General features: G+C 56.6%; 3 protein-coding genes across 3 annotated transcripts in view; 1 reads left to right on the forward strand and 2 right to left on the reverse strand.

Annotated features, from left to right (window-relative positions):
* Positions 1-984: 984 nt before the first annotated feature.
* On the reverse strand, positions 985-16,011 carry FAM83E (family with sequence similarity 83 member E). The gene is made up of 6 exons (XM_017500473.1): positions 15,582-16,011; positions 13,761-15,429; positions 12,215-12,382; positions 11,432-11,556; positions 3,852-4,269; positions 985-1,562 (listed from the first exon to the last, which is right to left on the reverse strand). The coding sequence occupies exons 2-6, from the start codon at positions 14,232-14,234 to the stop codon at positions 1,284-1,286; spliced, it is 1,464 nt and encodes a 487-aa protein (XP_017355962.1). The 5' UTR covers positions 14,235-15,429; positions 15,582-16,011; the 3' UTR covers positions 985-1,283.
* SPACA4 (sperm acrosome associated 4) lies at positions 6,457-7,843 on the forward strand. Its single transcript, XM_017500480.2, has one exon. The coding sequence runs from the start codon at positions 7,129-7,131 to the stop codon at positions 7,510-7,512; it is 384 nt and encodes a 127-aa protein (XP_017355969.1). The 5' UTR covers positions 6,457-7,128; the 3' UTR covers positions 7,513-7,843.
* A 102-nt stretch (positions 16,012-16,113) lies between the features above and the next one.
* Positions 16,114-18,679, reverse strand: part of RPL18 (ribosomal protein L18) — a 3,976-nt gene continuing 1,410 nt past the window's right edge. Inside the window, exons 2-7 of the mRNA XM_017500479.2 lie at positions 18,358-18,444; positions 17,923-18,030; positions 17,353-17,451; positions 16,732-16,855; positions 16,530-16,599; positions 16,114-16,231 (exon numbers count right to left, since the gene is read on the reverse strand). Coding sequence (XP_017355968.1) covers positions 16,156-16,231; positions 16,530-16,599; positions 16,732-16,855; positions 17,353-17,451; positions 17,923-18,030; positions 18,358-18,444 — 564 coding nt within the window. The 3' untranslated portion in view covers positions 16,114-16,155. The remainder of the gene's footprint in view (positions 16,232-16,529; positions 16,600-16,731; positions 16,856-17,352; positions 17,452-17,922; positions 18,031-18,357; positions 18,445-18,679) is intronic.

The following is an 18,679-nucleotide window of genomic DNA, read 5'->3' on the forward strand; positions in this document are numbered from 1 at the left end:
GTAGAGACCCCTGGGTCTGAGGGAGGAGGGGCTGGGGGCCTGGACCCCTGGGTCTGAGGGAGGAGGGGCTGGGGGCCTGGACTTTTGGGTCGGAAGGAGGAGCAGGCTGGGTTGTGGACTCCTGGATTTGAAGCCAGGCTGTGGTAACACGTTTTTGGCATGAAGCAGTTTTATTCCAAGCAGAGATAAAGCGGAGTTCCGGCAGACCTGTCCCCTCAGCACCCACAGAAAGTCCCGCCACCCACCCCATTGCCCGGCGGCTATGTCTGCACTACCCTCCAGTCCCTCATTATTCAGCTCCTTGCCTCAGTTTCCCCACAGCTCCTGGGCACAGTGTGCTTGGCAGCAGCTCCTCGTCTTCCCGCCACAGCTCCAGCGGTGCCCGAGCCCGCCTCTCCTCCGGAAGGCCCGACCCTCGGGAGCAGCGCCTGTGCTTTTTAGGATCTGCAGCTGGTGGACACTTCCAGCCCATTTTCTGGGCTGTGACACTGAGGTCCGGTGCAGGCAATGGGCTTGCCCAAGTCCTTTTCTCTTTTTTTTTTGAGATGGAGTCTTGTTCTGTTGCCCAGGCTGGAGTGCAGTGGCATGATCTTGGCTCGCTGTAACCTGTGTCTCCCGGGTTCAAGCGATTCTCCTGGCTTGGCCTCCCAAGTATCTGGGTTACAGGTGTCCACCACCACCACGCCTGGCTAGTTTTTGTATTTAGGAGAGATGGAATTTCACCATGTTGGTCAGGTTGGTCTTGAACTCCTGACCTCAGGTGATCCACCAGCCTTCAGCCTCCTAAAGTGCTGGGATAACAGGAGTGAGCCACCTCACCCGGCTTTTTATTTTATTTTTTTAGGAGACAGCCTCTTGCTGTGTCGCCCAGGCTGGAGCACAATGACACGATCTTGGCTCACTGCTGCCTCTACCTCCTGAGCTCAATAGACCCTCCCACCTCAGCCTCCCGAGTAGCTGGGACTACAGGCGTGCGCCACCACACCCAGCTGATTTGTTTTATTTATTGTAGAGATGGGGTCTCCCTGTGTTTCCCAGGTGGGTCTGCAACTCCTGGTCTCAAGCAACCCTCCCACCTCAGCCTCCCAAAATGCTGGGATCGCAGGCCTGCACCGCTGCGCCCGGCCGGCCCCAAGTTGCAGAACAAGGCAAGAACAACCCTCCACTTTACACCGAGGCCAGAAGCCTTGTCCAAGGGAGGGCAGCACAGCAGGGGGCTCTGAGCTGACAGTAGTCTGGCTCTACTCCTTGGGTGGGCCAGCAGATTTGGCTTGGGCTCCTGGTCAGGGTGGCCCCCCAACTCCTGGCCGGGGTGCCCAGTCTGTAGGCCTGACGCCTCTGGGCTCAGGAAGTTTCAGTGTAGCATCCCCACCAAGCCGCCTTTGGGCTGGGGACATGTAGCGGAGACGGCGGGTAGGGGGCAGGGGCAGGGCACTGCCCCAGGGCTGGGGCCATGGCAGTGGAAGTCGGGGGTCTGCCTCCCCCCGGGGGCCTCCTCCAGTGCCCCGCTGCCTCATCAGAGCCTTGGCTGGGGTGTCCTTGGAGCCCCAGGACTTCTTGAGCTGTGGAGGGAAAGAGAGAGAGGTGAGAGGAGGCTGAGGTAGGGACCTGGGGGCATCCCAGAGCCAGGGAAGGCAGGAGGTGAGGCAAGAGAGAAACAGGGAAAGTGACACACAGCCGGGCGCAGTGGCTCATGCCTGTAATCCCAGCACTTTGGGAGGCAGAGGCAGTTGGATCACTTGAGGTCAGGAGTTTGAGACCAGCCTGGCCAATATGGTGAAACCCCATCTCTACGAAAAATAGAAAAATTAGCCGGGCGTGGTGGTGGGCACCTGTAATCCCAGCTATGTGGGTGGTTGAGACAGGAGAATCGCTTGAACCCGGAAGGCAGAGGTTGCGGTAGAATCAGTGGCATTGAGTTGAGATCTCACCGCTGCACTCCAGCCTGGGTGACAGAGTGAGACTCAGTCTCAAAAAACAAAACAAAAAAGAAAGTGGTAGAGGATGTGAGGTAGGTGGAAGGAGAGGACGAGGGAGGGAAGGGAGGGAAGAGAGGAGAGAGGGAGGTGAGAGGTGGAGGCTGGGTGTGAGGGCTCACGCCTCTAATCCCAGCACTTTGGATGGCTTGAGCTCAGGAGTTCGAGACCAACCTGGGCAACACAGCGAGACTTCATCTCTACAAAAAACACAAAAATTAGCTGGGTGTGATGGATGCACCTGTAATCCTAGCTACTTGGGAGGCTGAGGTGGGAGGATCGCTTGAGCCCAGGAGGTTGAGGCTACAGTGAGCTGAGATCCCGCCACTGCATTCCAGCCTGGGAGACAGAGTGAAACCCTGTCTCCAAAAAAAAAAAAAAAAGGTGAGAGGAGGAGGAAGGGGTAAGGGAGAAGGTGAGGGAGGAGAAAAAAAGGAGAGGAGGGAGGAAGGGAGCCAGGAAGGAGCAAGAGGAGACAGAGGGGGTGAAAGGGGAAGGAGGAGGGGAAGAGGCAGGGGCAGGGAGGCAGCAGGAGGAGGGAAAGAGAGGAGCGGGCTGCAGAGGAGGAGGACCGCGAAGGAAGCCAGAGAGGGAAGTGGGGAAGTGGGAGGGCAGGCCTGGGACTCCCTGCAACCTACAGAGGGGACAGGGAGCTGGGTCCCCACCTCTGCAGCTGGGGAGGAACTGGAAGCGCTGGCATCTGCCAGGGGGAGCAAATATTTGCCCAGGGAGGGGATGCTGGGTGAGGGCACTCAGAACCAGGTGGAGGTGAGGACCTTGCCCCTGCCCATCCCCCGTCTCCTCTCCAGCTAGGAGGCTTCCTTGCCTGGGATGGAGGGGGACAATTCTTGATTCCCAGGATATTCCAGAGCAAGATCCTATCTCAAAAAGAAAAAAAAAAGGAATGTGGCCTTCCTGGCCTGGGATGAGGATGTCACAAAATAAATAAATTCCACTTCAGGAATTTATTTATTTATTAGATGGAGTCTTATTCTGTCGCCCAGACTGGAGTGCAATGGCGCAATCTCGGCTCACTGCAGCCTCCGCCTCCCAGGTTCAAGTGATTCTCCTGCCTCAGCCTCCTGAGTAGCTGGGATTACAGGTGTGCACCACCACGCCTGGCTAATTTCTGTATTTTTAGTAGAGATGGGGTTTCACTATGTTGGCCAGGCTGGTCTCCAACTCCTGACCTCGTGATCTGCCCACCTCGGCCTCCCATGGGATTACAGGCGGGAGCCACCACAGCTGGCCTATTTATTGTTTATTATTTTGAGACAGTCTCACTCTGTTGCCAGGCTAGAGTGCAGTGGAACGATCTCGGCTCACTGCTACTGATTCTCCTGCCTTAGCCTCCCGAGTAGCTGGGACTACAGGTGTGCCCACCACACCCAGCTAATCTTTCTACTATTTTTAGTAGAGACGGGATTTCACCACATTGGCCAGGATGGTCTCGAACTCCCTGTTTCAGGAATGTATTGTTGTATCATTACGGCTCTATTTCATTTAGCCACATGGCGTCCTCCCACAGCCAAACACAAGATGAGTGCCCTTGCTCTACCCATTCCTTGATGAAGATACTGAGGGTCAGAGAAGTCAAGTATTTGGCTTCCCCCCAACCCCCACCTAGTGTATCCTGCCGGGATTTGCACCCAGGGCTCTCCTGTCTCTGCCCCACACCACCCAGCACCACCTGCCTGGCACGCAGTAGGGGTGCAGGAAATGAACAAATGATGCCATTAGGAATCTAGGGCATGGGCCCTCAGGAAGCGCTCTGTGGCTTGGAGCAGGGTCCCCGAAGCCAGGCTACACAACCCTGGGCAAACGTCCTCCCCTTTCTGGGCTCCATCTCTTCTAGCACCAGCCACAAAGTCTCACCTCATTGTCCCCATCACTGGAGCCAGACAGCTGGGACAGGCGGCTTAGGTCCCACAGGGAGCGGCTGGGCCGGGCCGGGGGACCGCTGGAGGTCCGGGCGCGCTGCATGCTCCTTAGGATGTCACTGAGTGCCGGCCCTGGGGTGGCAGGGGACACTCGGCAGGCGGCCAGGCGGTGGGCCAGCGGGCCATCAGGCGGCGGAGGCGATACAGGGGCCACAGAGCGGCGGCGGGACACGCGGTGCGGGCTGTGGCCCCGCTGCAGGCCCCCCATGACTGAGGGTCCCTGGCGGGGTGCAGGTGGGAGCGGCCAGGAGGTCGCATACAGCGTCCGGAACTCAAGGCTGAAGGCGTCGACGATTTCACCGGTCAGCAGGGTCACCAGGCCTCGGTGCAGGCGGGCGTCACTCCACGTGAAGCTGGGGGCCGGGGAGTGAGGGGTCAGCCCTGCCCCACCCCCAGCCGGGTCCCAGGGGAGGCTGCAGGACCTCAGGCGAGTCCTGACCTCTCCAGCCTCAGCTTCCCAGTTTGTAGAATGGGGAGAACTGAAGTCCCTACCGCCGAGAGGTGGTGTGAAGACAGCCCAAGTTAAGACGCTTATATTATAATCATGGCTAGGCACGGTGGCTCACACTTTGGGAGGCTGAGGCGGGAGGGCTGCTTGAGCCCAGGAGTTTGACACCAGCCTGGGCAACATGGCGAGACCCTGTCTCTACAAAAAATCAAAAACAACAGCCAGGTGTGGTAGCAAACGCCTGCACTCCCAGCCACTTGGGAGACTGAGGTGGGGGGATCCCTTGAGCCTGGGAAAAAAAAAATTTTTTTTTTTGAGAGTTTCCGCTGCCCAGGCTGGAGCACAATGGCACAATCTTGGCTCACTGCAACCTCCACTTCCCGAGTTCAAGTGAATCTCCTGCATCAGCCTCCTGAGTAGCTGGGATTGCAGGCGCCCGTCACAACGGCCAGCTATTTTTTTGTATTTTTAGCAGAGATGAGATGTCACCACGTTGGCCAGGCTGGTCTCAAACTCCTGACCTCAGGTGATCCACCCACCTCAGCCTCCCAAAGTGCTGGGATTACAGGCGTGAGCCACCATGCCCGGCTGAGCCTGGGAGACTGAGGCTGCAGTGAGCCGTGATCATACCACTGCATTCCAGCCTGGGCAACAGAGCAAGACCCTGTTCCCCCCTCCCCCACCAAAAAAAAAAGCCAGGCACAGTGGCTCACGCCTGTAATCCCAGCACTTTGGGAGACTGAGTTAGATCACAAAGTCGGGAGTTTGAGACCAGCCTGACCAACATGGTGAAACCCTCTCTCTACTAAAAATACAGAAATTAACCAGGCATGGTGTTGCACACCTATAATCCCAGCTACTCAGGAGGCTGAGGCAGGACAATCGCTTGAATCCAGGAGGCAGAGGTTGCAGTGAGCCAAGATCCCACCACTGCACTCCAGCCTGGGTGACAGAGTGAGACTCTATCTTTAAAAAAAAAAAAAAAAAAAGCTTATCTGAATCCAACTGGAGTTTAAACCTGGGCTCTACCTGGTTCCCACTTAGGAACACCTCAGTGCCTCAGTTTTCTTCTTTGGAGAGAGATGGCATTCACTTCCAAACACTCACAGGGATAGTTGTAAGACCCAGCTGCTTCCTAGAACGACTGCCATTTAGTAAACCCTGGATGCACACCAAACTCCACATTCCTGCTCCCCGCAGTGCTCATCTGCAATATGGAGCCAAAACCTAGGAAGGCTGGGTGCGGTGGCTCACGCCTGTAATCCCAGAAGCCAAGGCAGGAGGAATGCTTGAGGCTAGGAGTTCGAGACCAGCCTGGGCAATATAGTGAGACCCCCATCTCTACAAAAAATTTTACAAAATTTGCTGGGCATGGTGGTGCGTGCCTGTAGTCCCAGCTACTCTGGAGTCTCAGCCAGAAGAATCACTTGAGCCTGGTAGGTCAAGGCTGCAGTGAGCCAAGACTGTGACACTACACTCCACCCTGGGCAACAGAGCAAGATCCTATCTCTAAAAAAAAATCGTTAATTTTTTTTTTTTTTTTTGAGACAGAGTCTTGCTCTGTCACCTAGGCTGGAGTGCAGTGGCATGATCTTGGCTCACAATAACCTCCATCTCCCAGGTTTAAGCTATTCTCCCTGCCTCAGCCTCCCGAGTAGCTTGGGATTACAGGCATGTACCATCACGCCTGGCTAATTTTTGTACTTTTAGTAGGATGGGGTTTCACCATTTGGCCAGGCTGATCTCGAACTCCCGACATCAGGTGATCTGCCCGCCTTGGTCTCCCAAAGTGCTGGGATTACAGGCATGAGCCACCATGCCCAGGCAATATTTTTAAATAAAAATAAAAAACTAAATAAAATGGACAGGCATGGTGGCTCACGCCTGTAATCCCAGCACTTTGGGACACCAAGGTGGGTGGGTCATGAGACCCGCCTGATCAACATGGTGAAACCCCATCTCTACTAAAAATACAAAATTATCTGGGCATGGTGGTGCATGCACCTGTAATCCCAGCTACTTGGGAGACTGAGGCAGGAGAGTTGCTTGAATCCGGGAGGCGGAGGTTGCAGTGAGCCAAGATCGCACCATTGCACTCCAGTTGGCAACAAGAGCAAAACTCCGTCTCAAAAAAAAAGCAAGCAAGCACTGAGCATGGACCTTGGCACACAGCAAGAGTTCATACACCCTTTTCTTTCCCATCCTCTTTGGAATTCAATGAACCTGGGCCCTCATCCTGGCTCAGGAACCCCGGATGTATCACCTTCCCCAGCCTCAGTTTGCCCATCTGGAAAATGGGGTCACCAAGGGGGGTGTGAGGCTGAACTCAAGCCCTTCGCAGGTGCAGCACAGAGAATGTGGACAAGCTTGCGACCAGTGTCCTCGGGGTTCAGGGCGTCTTCACCTTGGCAGGGGTGTCAGAGTCCTCTTGTGCCCTGGCAGGTCAGTGGGCAGGCTACCCCTTGAATTGTGACACCCACTCCTCTCACCTGTGACGTCATCCCCAGAGCAGCCAGTAGGAACCCTGAGGGGTCTGTGAGGTCACTCATTCCATTCACAGACTTGAATGAGATAGAGGAGCAGCCACCACTCCCCTCTATCCCCAGGACCTAGAGGGACGCAGGGCGTTGGGAACAGAGGACAGTCCAGGCGCTGACCCTGGGAGGCCAGGACCAAGACCCAAGTTGCGTGGGCAGGAGGCGGTTCCGGGAGGTCCGGGAAGCCAGCAGCCTGGCTGGGGCAGTGTCAGCGTCACCAGACCACCATGGTCCTGGGCTGGCTGCTGCTTCTGGTGATGGCTCTGACCCCAGGCACGACGGGTGTCAAGGACTGCATCTTCTGTGAGCTCACCGACTCCACGCAGTGTCCCGGCACCCCCATGCGCTGTGGCGATGACGAGGACTGCTTCACGGGCCGCGGGGTTGCCCCAGACACCGGTCCCATCATCAACAAAGGCTGCGTGCAAGCCACCAGCTGCGGCCGTGAGGAACCCGTCAGCTACAAGGGCGTCACCTACAGCCTCACCACCACCTGCTGCGCTGGCCACCTGTGCAACAGAGCCCCAGGCCCCGCCAGCAGCCAGACGGCAGGGGCCACCACCAGCCTGGCACTGGGGCTGGGCATGCTGCTTCCTCCACGTTTGCTGTGACCAACAGGGAGGACAGGGCCTGGGGCTGGTCTCCCAGATCCGCAACCCTCCATGTCCCTGTCTCCTTCGCCCACGAAATGGCCAAAGAGGCCATCCCTTCCAAGGCTGTCCACCATGAGCCCGGTGCTCGGAGAAGCCCCCAGGCCTGATTGAGCGGCAGGGGAGCGTGGCCGGTGGGTCTGACGGTGCTACTCTGTTTCACTGGCTCTAAGAGGCAGAGCTTCTCACATTTCAATCAGGATGCTTCTTTCCATTGATGGCACCTTAGAGTCCATGAAATATGGTAAAAGATATATATATATCATAATAAACGACAGCTGATGTTTATGGAGCATTCTCTTTTTTTTTCGTAGAGATAAGGTCCATCTATGTTGCCCAGGCTGGTCTCGGATTCCTGGGCTCAGTTGATCATCCCACCTCAGCCTCCCAAAGTGTTGGGATTACAGGTGTGAGCCACGGCACATGGCCAAGCCTGTCTTATGTCACATGCCACTGAAAATCCTCACTCAAAGCTGGGAAGGTCAGCACTCTTCCAAACATCCCAGTCTCAATTCCACTGGTTTTCAAAATGTGGTCCCTGGACCAGAAACAGCAGCAGCATCAAAGTCACTGAAAATGCAGATTCTCAGGCCCTGTTCTAGGCACGATGAACGGGAGTGGGCGTGGGAGTGTGTTGTTTTCTCTCCTTCCTTCCTCCCTCCCTTTCTTCCTTCCCTTTCTTTTGAAACGGGGCTTTACTCTGCTGCCCAGGCTGGAGTGCAGTGGTGCAATCTTGGCTCACTGCAGCCTCTACCTCCGCGCCTCAAGAGATCCTCCCACCTCAGCCTCCTGAGTAGCTGGGAATACAAGTGCGAACCACCACGCCTGACTAATTTGCATTTAATTCTTGTAGAGATGGGGTCCCGCTGTGTCACCCAGGCTGGTCTTGAGGTCCTGGGCTCAAGCGATCCTCCCGCCTCAGCCTTCCAAAGTGCAGGCATGAGCTACTGTGCCTGGCCTTCTTCCTTTTTCTCTCTCCTTTTCCATTTCTTGAATCATCTGCTACAAAAGCTGTGCTTTAACAAGCGCTCCCAGGGATTGTGGTGCACGCACAGGGTTGAAAGCCACTGATCCTGAGCATAGTTCTCAGCTGGGCACTTGTGCTCCCCAGCAGGCATCTCTGCTGTCTGAAGAGGTTTTCAGTGGCTCTAATTGGCAGGAACACCGCCGGTGTGGGGCGTGCGATGCTACTGCCCTCTGCTGGGCTGAGGCTGAAGATGCCGAGCAATCTCCCACAACGCACCCAGCGGCCCCGCAGCAAAGACTCAGCCAGCCCAAGTGTGGGTGCTAGCCCTGTTGAGGGACCTGGTTCCAGAGGCTCTAACCCTATCAGCCCTTGATGTAGAGGGGGAAACCAAGACACAGATGGGTGAAGCAAGTTGCCTGAGGCCACACAGCGAGGAACTGACAGAGCTAGAATTTGAAAAGTCTGATCCCGGAGGTCACACGCCTCTCCTCCCACACTGTGCTGTGACCCTGTGAGGTAGGTGCTGTTATTATTTGGAGTTTCTGTTTTTGTGTGTTGTTTTTGAGACTGAGTCTCACTCTGTCTCCCAGGCTGGAGTGCACTGGCGTGATCTTGGCTCACTGCAGCCTCCGTCTCCTGCGTTCAAGTGATTCTCCTGCCTCAACCTCCCAAGTAGCTGGGAAGACAGGGGTGTCACCATGTTGGCTAGGCTGGTCTTGAACTCCTGACCTCAGCTGATAATGCCTGCCTTGGCCTGTTAAAGTGCTGGGATTACAGGCATAAGTCACCATGAAGGGCCATTTTTTTTTTTTTTTTGAGANAAAAGAAAAAAAAAAAGTGGTGGGGTTAAAAAATTTGCCAAAGGTCACATTGCTGGTACAGGTCACACCCTCATCCTAAAACCTGAGGCTTTCCAACTCCCAAGCCCAGCCTTGAACCTCTGTGGTTTTCCGAACCAGAGCTGATGGGGAGCAGCAGATGCTATAGAAGCTGTCACAGGCAGGCATGGGAACAGGCTGGAGAGTAGACGGTGGAGTAGCAGAGTGTCCTAAGCTAGTCCAGGAGGGGCAAAGGATCCTACGGAGACAAATAGGGACTGATCATAATTTTGACCCAGCCCGGCCCACTCTCCTCCCTTCCTCATCCTTGTTCAGGTACTGTCTCTTTCTATTTTCCAAACATTGCCAACATTTTTTTGTTTTAGAAAATAGGCTTTATTGTGATATATTTCACACACTGCACAGTTCACTTCTTTACAGTGTACTGTGGAGTCGCTTTTTGATATATTCAGAGTTGTGTCTCCACCACCACAATCAGCAGAGCATTATCATTGCCCCAGATGTCATTAGATTGTCGTCATCACCACGCACTAGCCACTGCGCCCCAGTCCTCCTAGCCCCGGGCAGCCACTCATCTACTTTCTGTCTTTACAGACTTGCCATTACTATTCTTGGCATTTCATATAAATGGAATCATACAAATTTATGGTCCTTTGGGTCTGACATCTTTCATTTAGCATAATGTTTTCAAGGCCTAGTTTTAAACTAAATTAAAAAATGGTTAAAGGTCAATGTGTAGTACTTGGCACAAAGTAGAGAGGCTCAGTAAATGCTTATTGAATTGAAATACAGTAGTTTTTTTTTTTTTTTTTTTGAGACAGTGTTTTACTCTTGTCACCCAGACTGAAGTGCAGTGGTGCAGACTTGGCTCACTGCAGCTTCTGCCTCCTGTGTTCAAGCTATTCTCCTGCCTCAGCCTCTCGAGTAGCTGGGATTACAGCCATGCATCACTATGCCCTGCTAATTTTTGTATTCTTAGTAGAGACAGGGTTTCACCACGTTGGCCAGGCTGATCTCAAATTCCTGACCTCAAGGGGTCTCACTTTGGCCTCCCAAAGTGCTGGGATTACAAGCAGAAATACAATTTTTGATCATAAGTGATTTCCCCGAGTCATCAAGAAAAGGCTACATTATATTTGCCACATTCTTTTTTTTGAGACAGGGTCTCACTTTGATATCAATGATATCCAGGCTGTAGTGCAGTGATGCCAACTCGGCTCACTGCAGCCTCAATCCCCCGGGGTCAAACAATCCTTCTGCTTCAGTCCCTCAAGTAGCTGGGACCACAGGCATGTACCACCTTGCCTGGCTAATTTTTGTACTTTTTGTAGAGATGGGGTTTCACCATGTTGCCCAGGCTGGTCTCAACCTCCTGAGCTCAAGGGATCCACCTGCCTTGGCCTCTCAAAATTTTGGAATTACAGGTGTATGAGCCACTGCGCCTGGCTCCTCACTTTTTTTTTTTTTTTTTTAGAAGGAGTTTTGCTCTTGTCACCCAGGCTAGAGTGCAATGGCGCGATCTCGGCTCACCGCAACCTCCATCTCCCGTGTTCAAGCGATTCTTCTGCCTCAGCCTCCCGAATAGCTGGGATTACAGGTGCCCACCACCACACCTGGCTAATTTTTGTATTTTTAGTAGAGATAGCGTTTCACCGTATTGACCAAGCTGGTCTGAAACTCCTGACCTCGTGATCCACCCACCTGGGCCTCCCAAAGTGCTGGGATTACAGGCGTGAGCCACCGCACCTGGCCTAGGTGGAGTTATTTACCGAAAGCAGAGCTCAGATCCCAATCCAGGTGCTCCTGATTTTGAACAAACCCCACCCCCAAACTTTGCCCAGTTTTCCAAATGAGAAAACACAGGGTCAAAGAGAAACAGACTTACCCAAGGCCACTCGACGGGTCAGCACCAGGGCCGGCCCCAGCACCCACCTCCTCCCCAGGAAAGGATCTTTCGCCCCCATTATAAAGGTGAGAAAAGAGAGGCCTGGGCAGGGGCTGCCAGCTGTCCTCTGAACACATGGAGAGTGGGGTACAGGATGCAGGGACGTGGGGGGCGGGGTGGGGGCTACACCTGTAGGATCCTGAGATGACCCTCTCGCCGTCCAGCAGCACAAACTTCTCCCGCATGGCGCCGCTCACCTGCCGTCGCCAGCGGCTCTGGAAGCTGCAGCCCCGCACGACGCGGATATCCACGTTCTGTTGGTGTGGGGAGTGGAGGGCGCACCCTTGCTGAGGCCCACCCCATGGATTCAGGGTCCCTCCAGGCTGGTTCTACCAGACAGAAGTATCTGTCCAAGGCTGGGCGCAGTGGCTCATGCCTGTAATCCCAGCACTCTGGGAGGCCGAGGCAGACGGATCACCTGAGGTCAGGAATTTGAGACCAGCCTGGCCAACATGGCGAAATCCCGTCTCTACTAAAATTACAAAAATTAGCTGGGCGTGGTGGCGCATGCCTGTAATCCCAGCTGCTGTGGAATCTGAGGCAGGAGAATCATTTGAACCCGGAAGGCAGAGGTTGCAGTGCCGAGATCAGACCACTGTACTCTAGCCTGGGCGACAGAGCAAGACTCCATCTCTCTCTCTCTCCCTCCGCCCGCCAAAAAAGTATTATCTGTCTCAGCTTCTTCAGAGCCACTGATATCGACCCTCAGGCGTTTCTTGGGGATACGCCAAACTCAGTGACTCAAGACCCCTCAGGAATGCCCACTCCTACTTCCCCACTGCTGCGGGCGTCAGATCCACCGCCCCTGCTAGCATCCATCTCAGTGGCCTGGGGCTCCATGGAAGGGTCTCCCCCCACCGCCCCCAAGCCGGGGGAATGGGGACTTATAGGTCCCCCTGTCCCAACCCCTACCTCTGTGGCCCACGGGTTCACCCCGAGCTGCTGGGCCAGTGCCAGGAAGGCAGGCAGCTGCTGGCGGTCCAGGAGCAGGTAGACAGGTACCCATCGGCGCGTGGCGGCGTTCACCAAGTCCAAAAGCAGGTCTGGGTCAGTGAAGACGTCCATGACCACGGCCACCAGCTGGGGGTGGGGGAGGGGAGGTGGATGCGTGAACCGAGCCTGGCTGGGTGGGGGGAGGTGGATGCGTGAACGGACCCTGGCTTGGGGAGGGGAAGTGGATGTGTGAACCGAGCCTGGCTGGGTGGGGGGAGGTGGATGCGTGAACGGACCCTGGCTTGGGGAGGGGAGGTGGATGTGTGAACCGAGCCTGGCTGGGTGGGGGGAGGTGGATGCGTGAACGGACCCTGGCTTGGGGAGGGGAAGTGGATGTGTGAACCGAGCCTGGCTGGGTGGGGGGAGGTGGATGCGTGAACGGACCCTGGCTTGGGGAGGGGAAGTGGATGTGTGAACCGAGCCTGGCTGGGTGGGGGGAGGTGGATGCGTGAACGGACCCTGGCTTGGGGAGGGGAAGTGGATGTGTGAACCGAGCCTGGCTGGGTGGGGGGAGGTGGATGCGTGAACGGACCCTGGCTTGGGGAGGGGAAGTGGATGTGTGAACCGAGCCTGGCTGGGTGGGGGGAGGTGGATGCGTGAACGGACCCTGGCTTGGGGAGGGGAAGTGGATGTGTGAACCGAGCCTGGCTGGGTGGGGGGAGGTGGATGCGTGAACGGACCCTGGCTGAGGCACAGTCAGAGGGTGTGGGAAGCCTGATGTCCGGGACCTGGGAGTAAAGTGCTCTGAGGGCTGGGAGTTTCACATTCACAGGGGCTAAGGGGAGACCCCAGACATACACTGCTGTTCAAATAGCACCTACATGCGAATGAGCAAAACACTGCCCCTCCACAACAACCCCAGCCCCTCCTCGAGATTCCCGGCCCCTAAATGCTGGAAAACTGTCATCGCGCATCACGTGTTTGCTTGGTTTTTGTTTGTTAGTTGCTTTTTGTTTCTTTGAGATGGAGTCTTGCACTGTTGCTGGGGCTGGACGGCGATGGCACGATCTCGGCTCACCGCAACCTCTGCCTCCCGGTTCAAACCATTCTCCTGCCTCAGCCTCCCGAGTAGCTGGGATTACAGGCACACACCACACCTATAATCTAATTTTTATATTTTTAGTAGAGACAGGGTTTCTTTATGTTGGCCAGGATGGTCTCGAACTCCTGACCTCAGGTGATCCACCCACCTGGCCCTTCCAAATTGCTGGGATTACAGGCATGAGCCACCAAGAGGGGCCGCTATTTCTGAGAGTAAGGATGAGGTCTGAGGAGGTAGGCACCTGAGTCCTCGGGCTGGAAGGTGTGGATTCCTGGGTCCCAGAGGTACAGGTCCTTTAGGGTAGGGGTGTGGAGTTGGAAGTCCTGGGAGGACAAGGGAGAGACGCCTGGGTCCCCATTCTGGGGCTGAAATATGAGGACATCCCGGTCTGGGGAATGGACACCGGGTCCCCACGACACCCACCTTGTGAGCAGCCTGGATCTCCTGCCGCACCAGCTCCTTGAGAGGTGGCTTGCCCTCTCCGGGGGGCTGTGTGTACAGCTGCGCCCGGGTGATGCCTTTCCACGCAGAGTCCGCTGGCCAGCCTAGCCGGAGGACGGGCGCCGGCTGCTCCGACTGCCCAGGCCAGTAGCTCAGGCTGCTTGCGTCCCCATCGGCGGTGGTGGCTCCCTCTACCGTCCCACCGGGCTCCTGCCTGGCCACTGTCCAGTTTTCAGCTGCTGCTGCCAAGCCCTGGACCTCATCCGCACTGAGGAAGGGCTGCAGTTCCTCACGCCGCACACAGGCCTGGAATGCCTCCACGCCCTCACTCAGTAGAGCCTCCAGGGCCAGCCGCTGGCCCTCAGAATATAGGAAGCCGGAGCTGGCCTCCGTCAGGGGCAACACCCCAGGACCGGAGTCCACTTCTTCCAGGGCCGCCAGCTGGGAGGCCGCCATCGGGGTCACTCAGGTGGGAGGACTGACTGTGAGAGACTGGGTCCCCAGGGGTCTGGCTGTCTTTAGGGACTGTGACCATCGGGGGGTTCTGATAGGCAGACCCTATGTGGTCATCCGAGGCCTCCAGAGCGGCCCCACAGATGTCCAAATGGCTCCCAGAAGCAGGCCCTCCCTCACTGTCCTGACAATCACACGGCCCAAATAAGCGACTATCCAACGTGTCAGGCCACTCAGACCCGCCACCTGCCTGCGTCCAGCCGGCACCATCCCTGGCTGGCCCTCCGTAACCTTCCAGCCAGCCGTCTCTGCGGGTCAGGCTGACCTCCTGACACCATCCCCAACTGTGTGACCCATCAGCTGGCCATCTCCGCTCAGCCACACGACAGCCTCCAACCCACCAGTCACACAGAGCCCCACCAGACCCTTCAGCTGTCCTGAATTTAGTCAGGCTGACCAGTTGATCATCTCCAGGCAACAGGCTGTCTGTCTCCAGTCACCCAAAGGTCCTTACATAAAGGCATGGCAGGCTGCCTGCCTGCCCCCCGCCAAGAGCACGACTGACTGTCCTTCGACTGTCTGGCAAACACCAATGGCTTCAGTCGCCGTATCAGACCGCCTGGTGGAGCATCTGTTTCCGGCTGAATCAGTCGGCCCCGTGAATTTCTCCTGCTCACCAGCTCTCATCCGCAGACCAGACAAGACGCCTCCCCATTGGGCCTGCTTGCTAAACCTTGGAGAAATGCCAGAGGCTCAGCAAACCTTTCCCTACCCCGTCAATGGGGGACCCTGCTCCCTGGACCCTCAAGTCTCCCTCCGGCTGCTGCAGTGGAGGGTGACGTGCGCTACAGGGGTCTCCATGACTGTGGGACCCGTCTGTGATCTCAGCTGCCCGTCTAGGAGTGAGGGCCACCTAAGCAGCCACCGTCCTCTGATCTGCGGAGAGCCCTGACCAAGATGTCCCCAGCCTGGTTTCTACCTAAATCCTGTCTCCTCCCGCCAGCTGCCCAGCCACTTCTTCCTGGACGGGGACCACTCTATTATATCTTGCCCTGTTTCTCTCCCAAGCCCCAGTGGCCTCCTTGAGGCTCCTGACCCAATCTCGAGCACTCTGAACCCTTGATCCCTGCAAACGAGTGGCCCGTCAGTCCAATCCCAGCAACCCAGGTGGCTGCTTCCTCCAGACCGCAGCAGGGAGCTGCAAAGAGAAGGAAGGAGTCAAGCCGGACCAGCCTCCCTGCCCCACCCCCATCCATCCCCCTTGCCAGGGCCGTCCACAGCAGCGACAGCCCGGCTCCAGGGCCTCCCTTCCAACGTTTGCCTTTCCCGAGGACATGGGCTGTAGCTCACCAGCTTCTCCTTCTGCGGTGCTTTCCTGGCCTCTGAACTCAGCCCGAAATCCAGGGAACCCGGCCCCTTGAGCAAACACAGGAGGGCCTCCACAGGAGGTCCGGGGGTGTGGCTCACACTTTTACTTACGGAGTGCTGGCTCACCGCTCACAGTGAGGGGGCCGCGTGATTGGCCCTTCAGACTCCAGCTTCCAGGTGCTGGGGGGAGGAGTTAGGAGCGCCTCACCTGTTCCCAGGCAGCCCCTCCCTCCCCGCAGCCCTGCCTGCACCCCAAACTTCCTGGTCCACACCCCACTCACCATCCCAGCACCAAGGAGGGGCGGGTGTGGCCCATCCGAGGAAGCTGACACCTGCCACCTGGCTGTTGGGAAGGAGGCAGGGAGCTTCTGAGGTGGTGGGGGCAGGAGGAGGACTGGGCCCCTCCCCGACGCTGGTCTTCATTGGCTGGGTTTCCCGGTCCCCAAACCAAATGCATTCTCACCCGCAGGCACCAATTCCCAACCCATCCCCCAATAACACACACAGGGGACTGTTCGCATCCAAAATCTTTTTATTAAGAGGGCAGGATCCAGGGTTAGTTTTTGTAGCCTCGGCTGGCCCGTCGGCCTCTGGCGCGCTCAAACTTCCGGCCCTTGGAGCGAACGTAGGGTCTGTGGGGAGAGGAGGGAGTGAGAAGGGAGGCCATTGTGGAGTGGCAAAGGAACCCCACAAGCACAGTCACATTCAGCCCCAGGAGGGTCAGTGGCAGCGCCTGCCCTGCCACCTGGATGGTCCTCAGCCTGGGCAGCAGAGGCCGCCAAACCACAGCCTCCCCCAGGAGATGACTGCTCCGGCCTGGAAAACACAGCTCTGAGCAGTATTAAAGGGAAAAGCAGACAAGAGGGTTCCAGAAGGCCTGGGGCTGGCTGAGTTTGGGGGAGGGGCCGGGCTTGGGGGCCCAATACTCACTTGGTGTGGCTGTGCGGAGTTCCTGGGGCCTTGCCGAAATGCCGGTACACCTCTCGGCCCTTGCGAGGACCTAGGGAGGGGAAAGGAGAACTGGCTGAGACCAGGATCCAGCGCCCAGCTTCTGCTATTCCAGACCCAGGAGGGTGAAGGCTGCCAGCAGCCACACAGCCCACACCAACCTCACCGCCTACGCATCACTCACCGGAGAGCAGGACGGTCCCGCAGCCCTTGGGGGAGTCCAGGGCCAGCTGGTCGAAAGTGAGGATCTTGCCGCCCGCCTTGAGGATACGGCTGCGGGCCCGGCTGGTCACACGCAGCGCACACACCTGGTGGAGAGGATACGGACGGCGGGTCAGACCCCTGCGTAGTCACCCAGGGACTGCCGGGACTCGCCCTCCGTCCACTGCCTTGGCATAGTGGAGCCCTGGTAACCCACACATCAGTGATTACCCGGAGCACCCGGGCCGACAGCAGCTGTTCTCAACACCATCTCTAGAAACGCTTCACATCACACCCCTGGTGGTATGCTAGGAATAACAGCAAGGAAAATGGGGCAAAAAGACCTGTTCAGAGGTGACAATGGGGTTCAGACTTGTCCCAGGCTGTCGGGCTCTAGGGGCCACCACTAAGAGTTTACAATTCGCCCCAGAAGAAGCTTGCCTAGGGGACCTCACCACCAACAATGCCAGAGACAACCCACACCCATGCCCAAAGCCACTCAGATAGGCAGGATGCTTGTCACTAGAGGTGGCAAGACTGAGGATGGACTAGCACAGCACAGCGAGGATTTGATGGGTCTGCCCCTGCCCCCCCACCAGCTCACCTTCAGTTTAGGCACCTCCTGAACCCGCACGTCATCCGTTATGGTCCCCACAACCACGGCCGTTTTGTTTTCCCGGCCAGGAAGCTTCATCTTCCGGATCTGGGGGTGAGGAGGATGCACACCCTAAGTCCATCTGCTGTTGACATCCAGCCCCGCTGCAGGCATCCTGGACCACAACAGCTGTGCCCGCTAACGGGACCCCCCACTCCACTCACCCCACACCTCTCACACCCCACAGGCCTCCTCTCAGGTCCAGCTGGGGAAATCTCCAGGTAAAAAAAAAAAATGCACACTGTTCAAGAGGGCCTCCCTCAGCAGGGCTTTTGACATAAAACTCAGTTATGACTTAGAGCCTCGGGGAAATATCCTGAAGCCACCAAGACACCTCCACCTCACAATGAGAAGGAGAGGAGGCCCAGGAGCCTCGCCAGCTGCCCATGGACATTAGTGGCTGAGACAAGGCCATGATGCCCAGGTTGCTCCTGCAGAGCTCCCATCCCTGCCTCCCTTCCGGACAGACAAGACCCCGTGGCTCCCAGGTCCACTGTGCTCTCCGGACCAGCCACTCACCATCCGGGAAAGGGACAGAGGTGGCCGGTTGGTGCGACTCATAAACAACCTCTTCAGCACAACCTGGTTAAACGTGGAGTTGGTTCGCCTGGCCAGAAACCTGTACAGCTGGAGAAAGGAAAGAGAGTGAGAAGCCGAGACAGACTTCCAGTGAGGGGGCAAATATATGATCTAGACTAAAACAATCTTTATCCCTTCCCCCAACCCACTGACCTAGTGGGAGAGAGCTGGCCCAGGACCTAGAAAATCCCTGCTCCATTCTGAAGCTCTACACAGCTTAGAGGCCGGAAATACAAGCGCTGGAGGCCCTGGGACAAAATGCGAGCCCAGCCAGCAGGCCCCTGGGAGGAGCCTAGTGCTGGCAATAGAAGAGAGGATCTGAAAGTCACAGTCCTGGGGTGACCCTCCCCAAAAGACCTCGGGGCCCAAGCTCACCTTGACCAACAGCCTCAGGTAGATATCCTGGCTCTTGGGCTCCTTGCGCCGAACCTTTCGGTCCTTGTTGTGACGGATGTCAACTCCCTGCGGAAGTGAAGCAGCAACCATGGGCCCGTTATTGTTATTTCTGGCCAATCATTACTTATTTCTAAAATTGAGAGCTGGGTCCCAAGCCCACTTCTGGACCCACCAGCTCAAATCCCAGGCCCACCACCAGGAGACTTCTGGGCTGCCACCGACCCTTCTGTAAAAAGGGGTTACTTACAAAGCCTTCAGCCCATGGCACACAGAACCTTGAAATATCTTTTTTTTTTTTTTT

The sequence above is a fragment of the Cebus imitator genome, unplaced genomic scaffold (genome assembly GCF_001604975.1).
Source record: "Cebus imitator isolate Cc_AM_T3 unplaced genomic scaffold, Cebus_imitator-1.0 Scaffold266, whole genome shotgun sequence".
NCBI lineage: Eukaryota > Metazoa > Chordata > Mammalia > Primates > Cebidae > Cebus > Cebus imitator.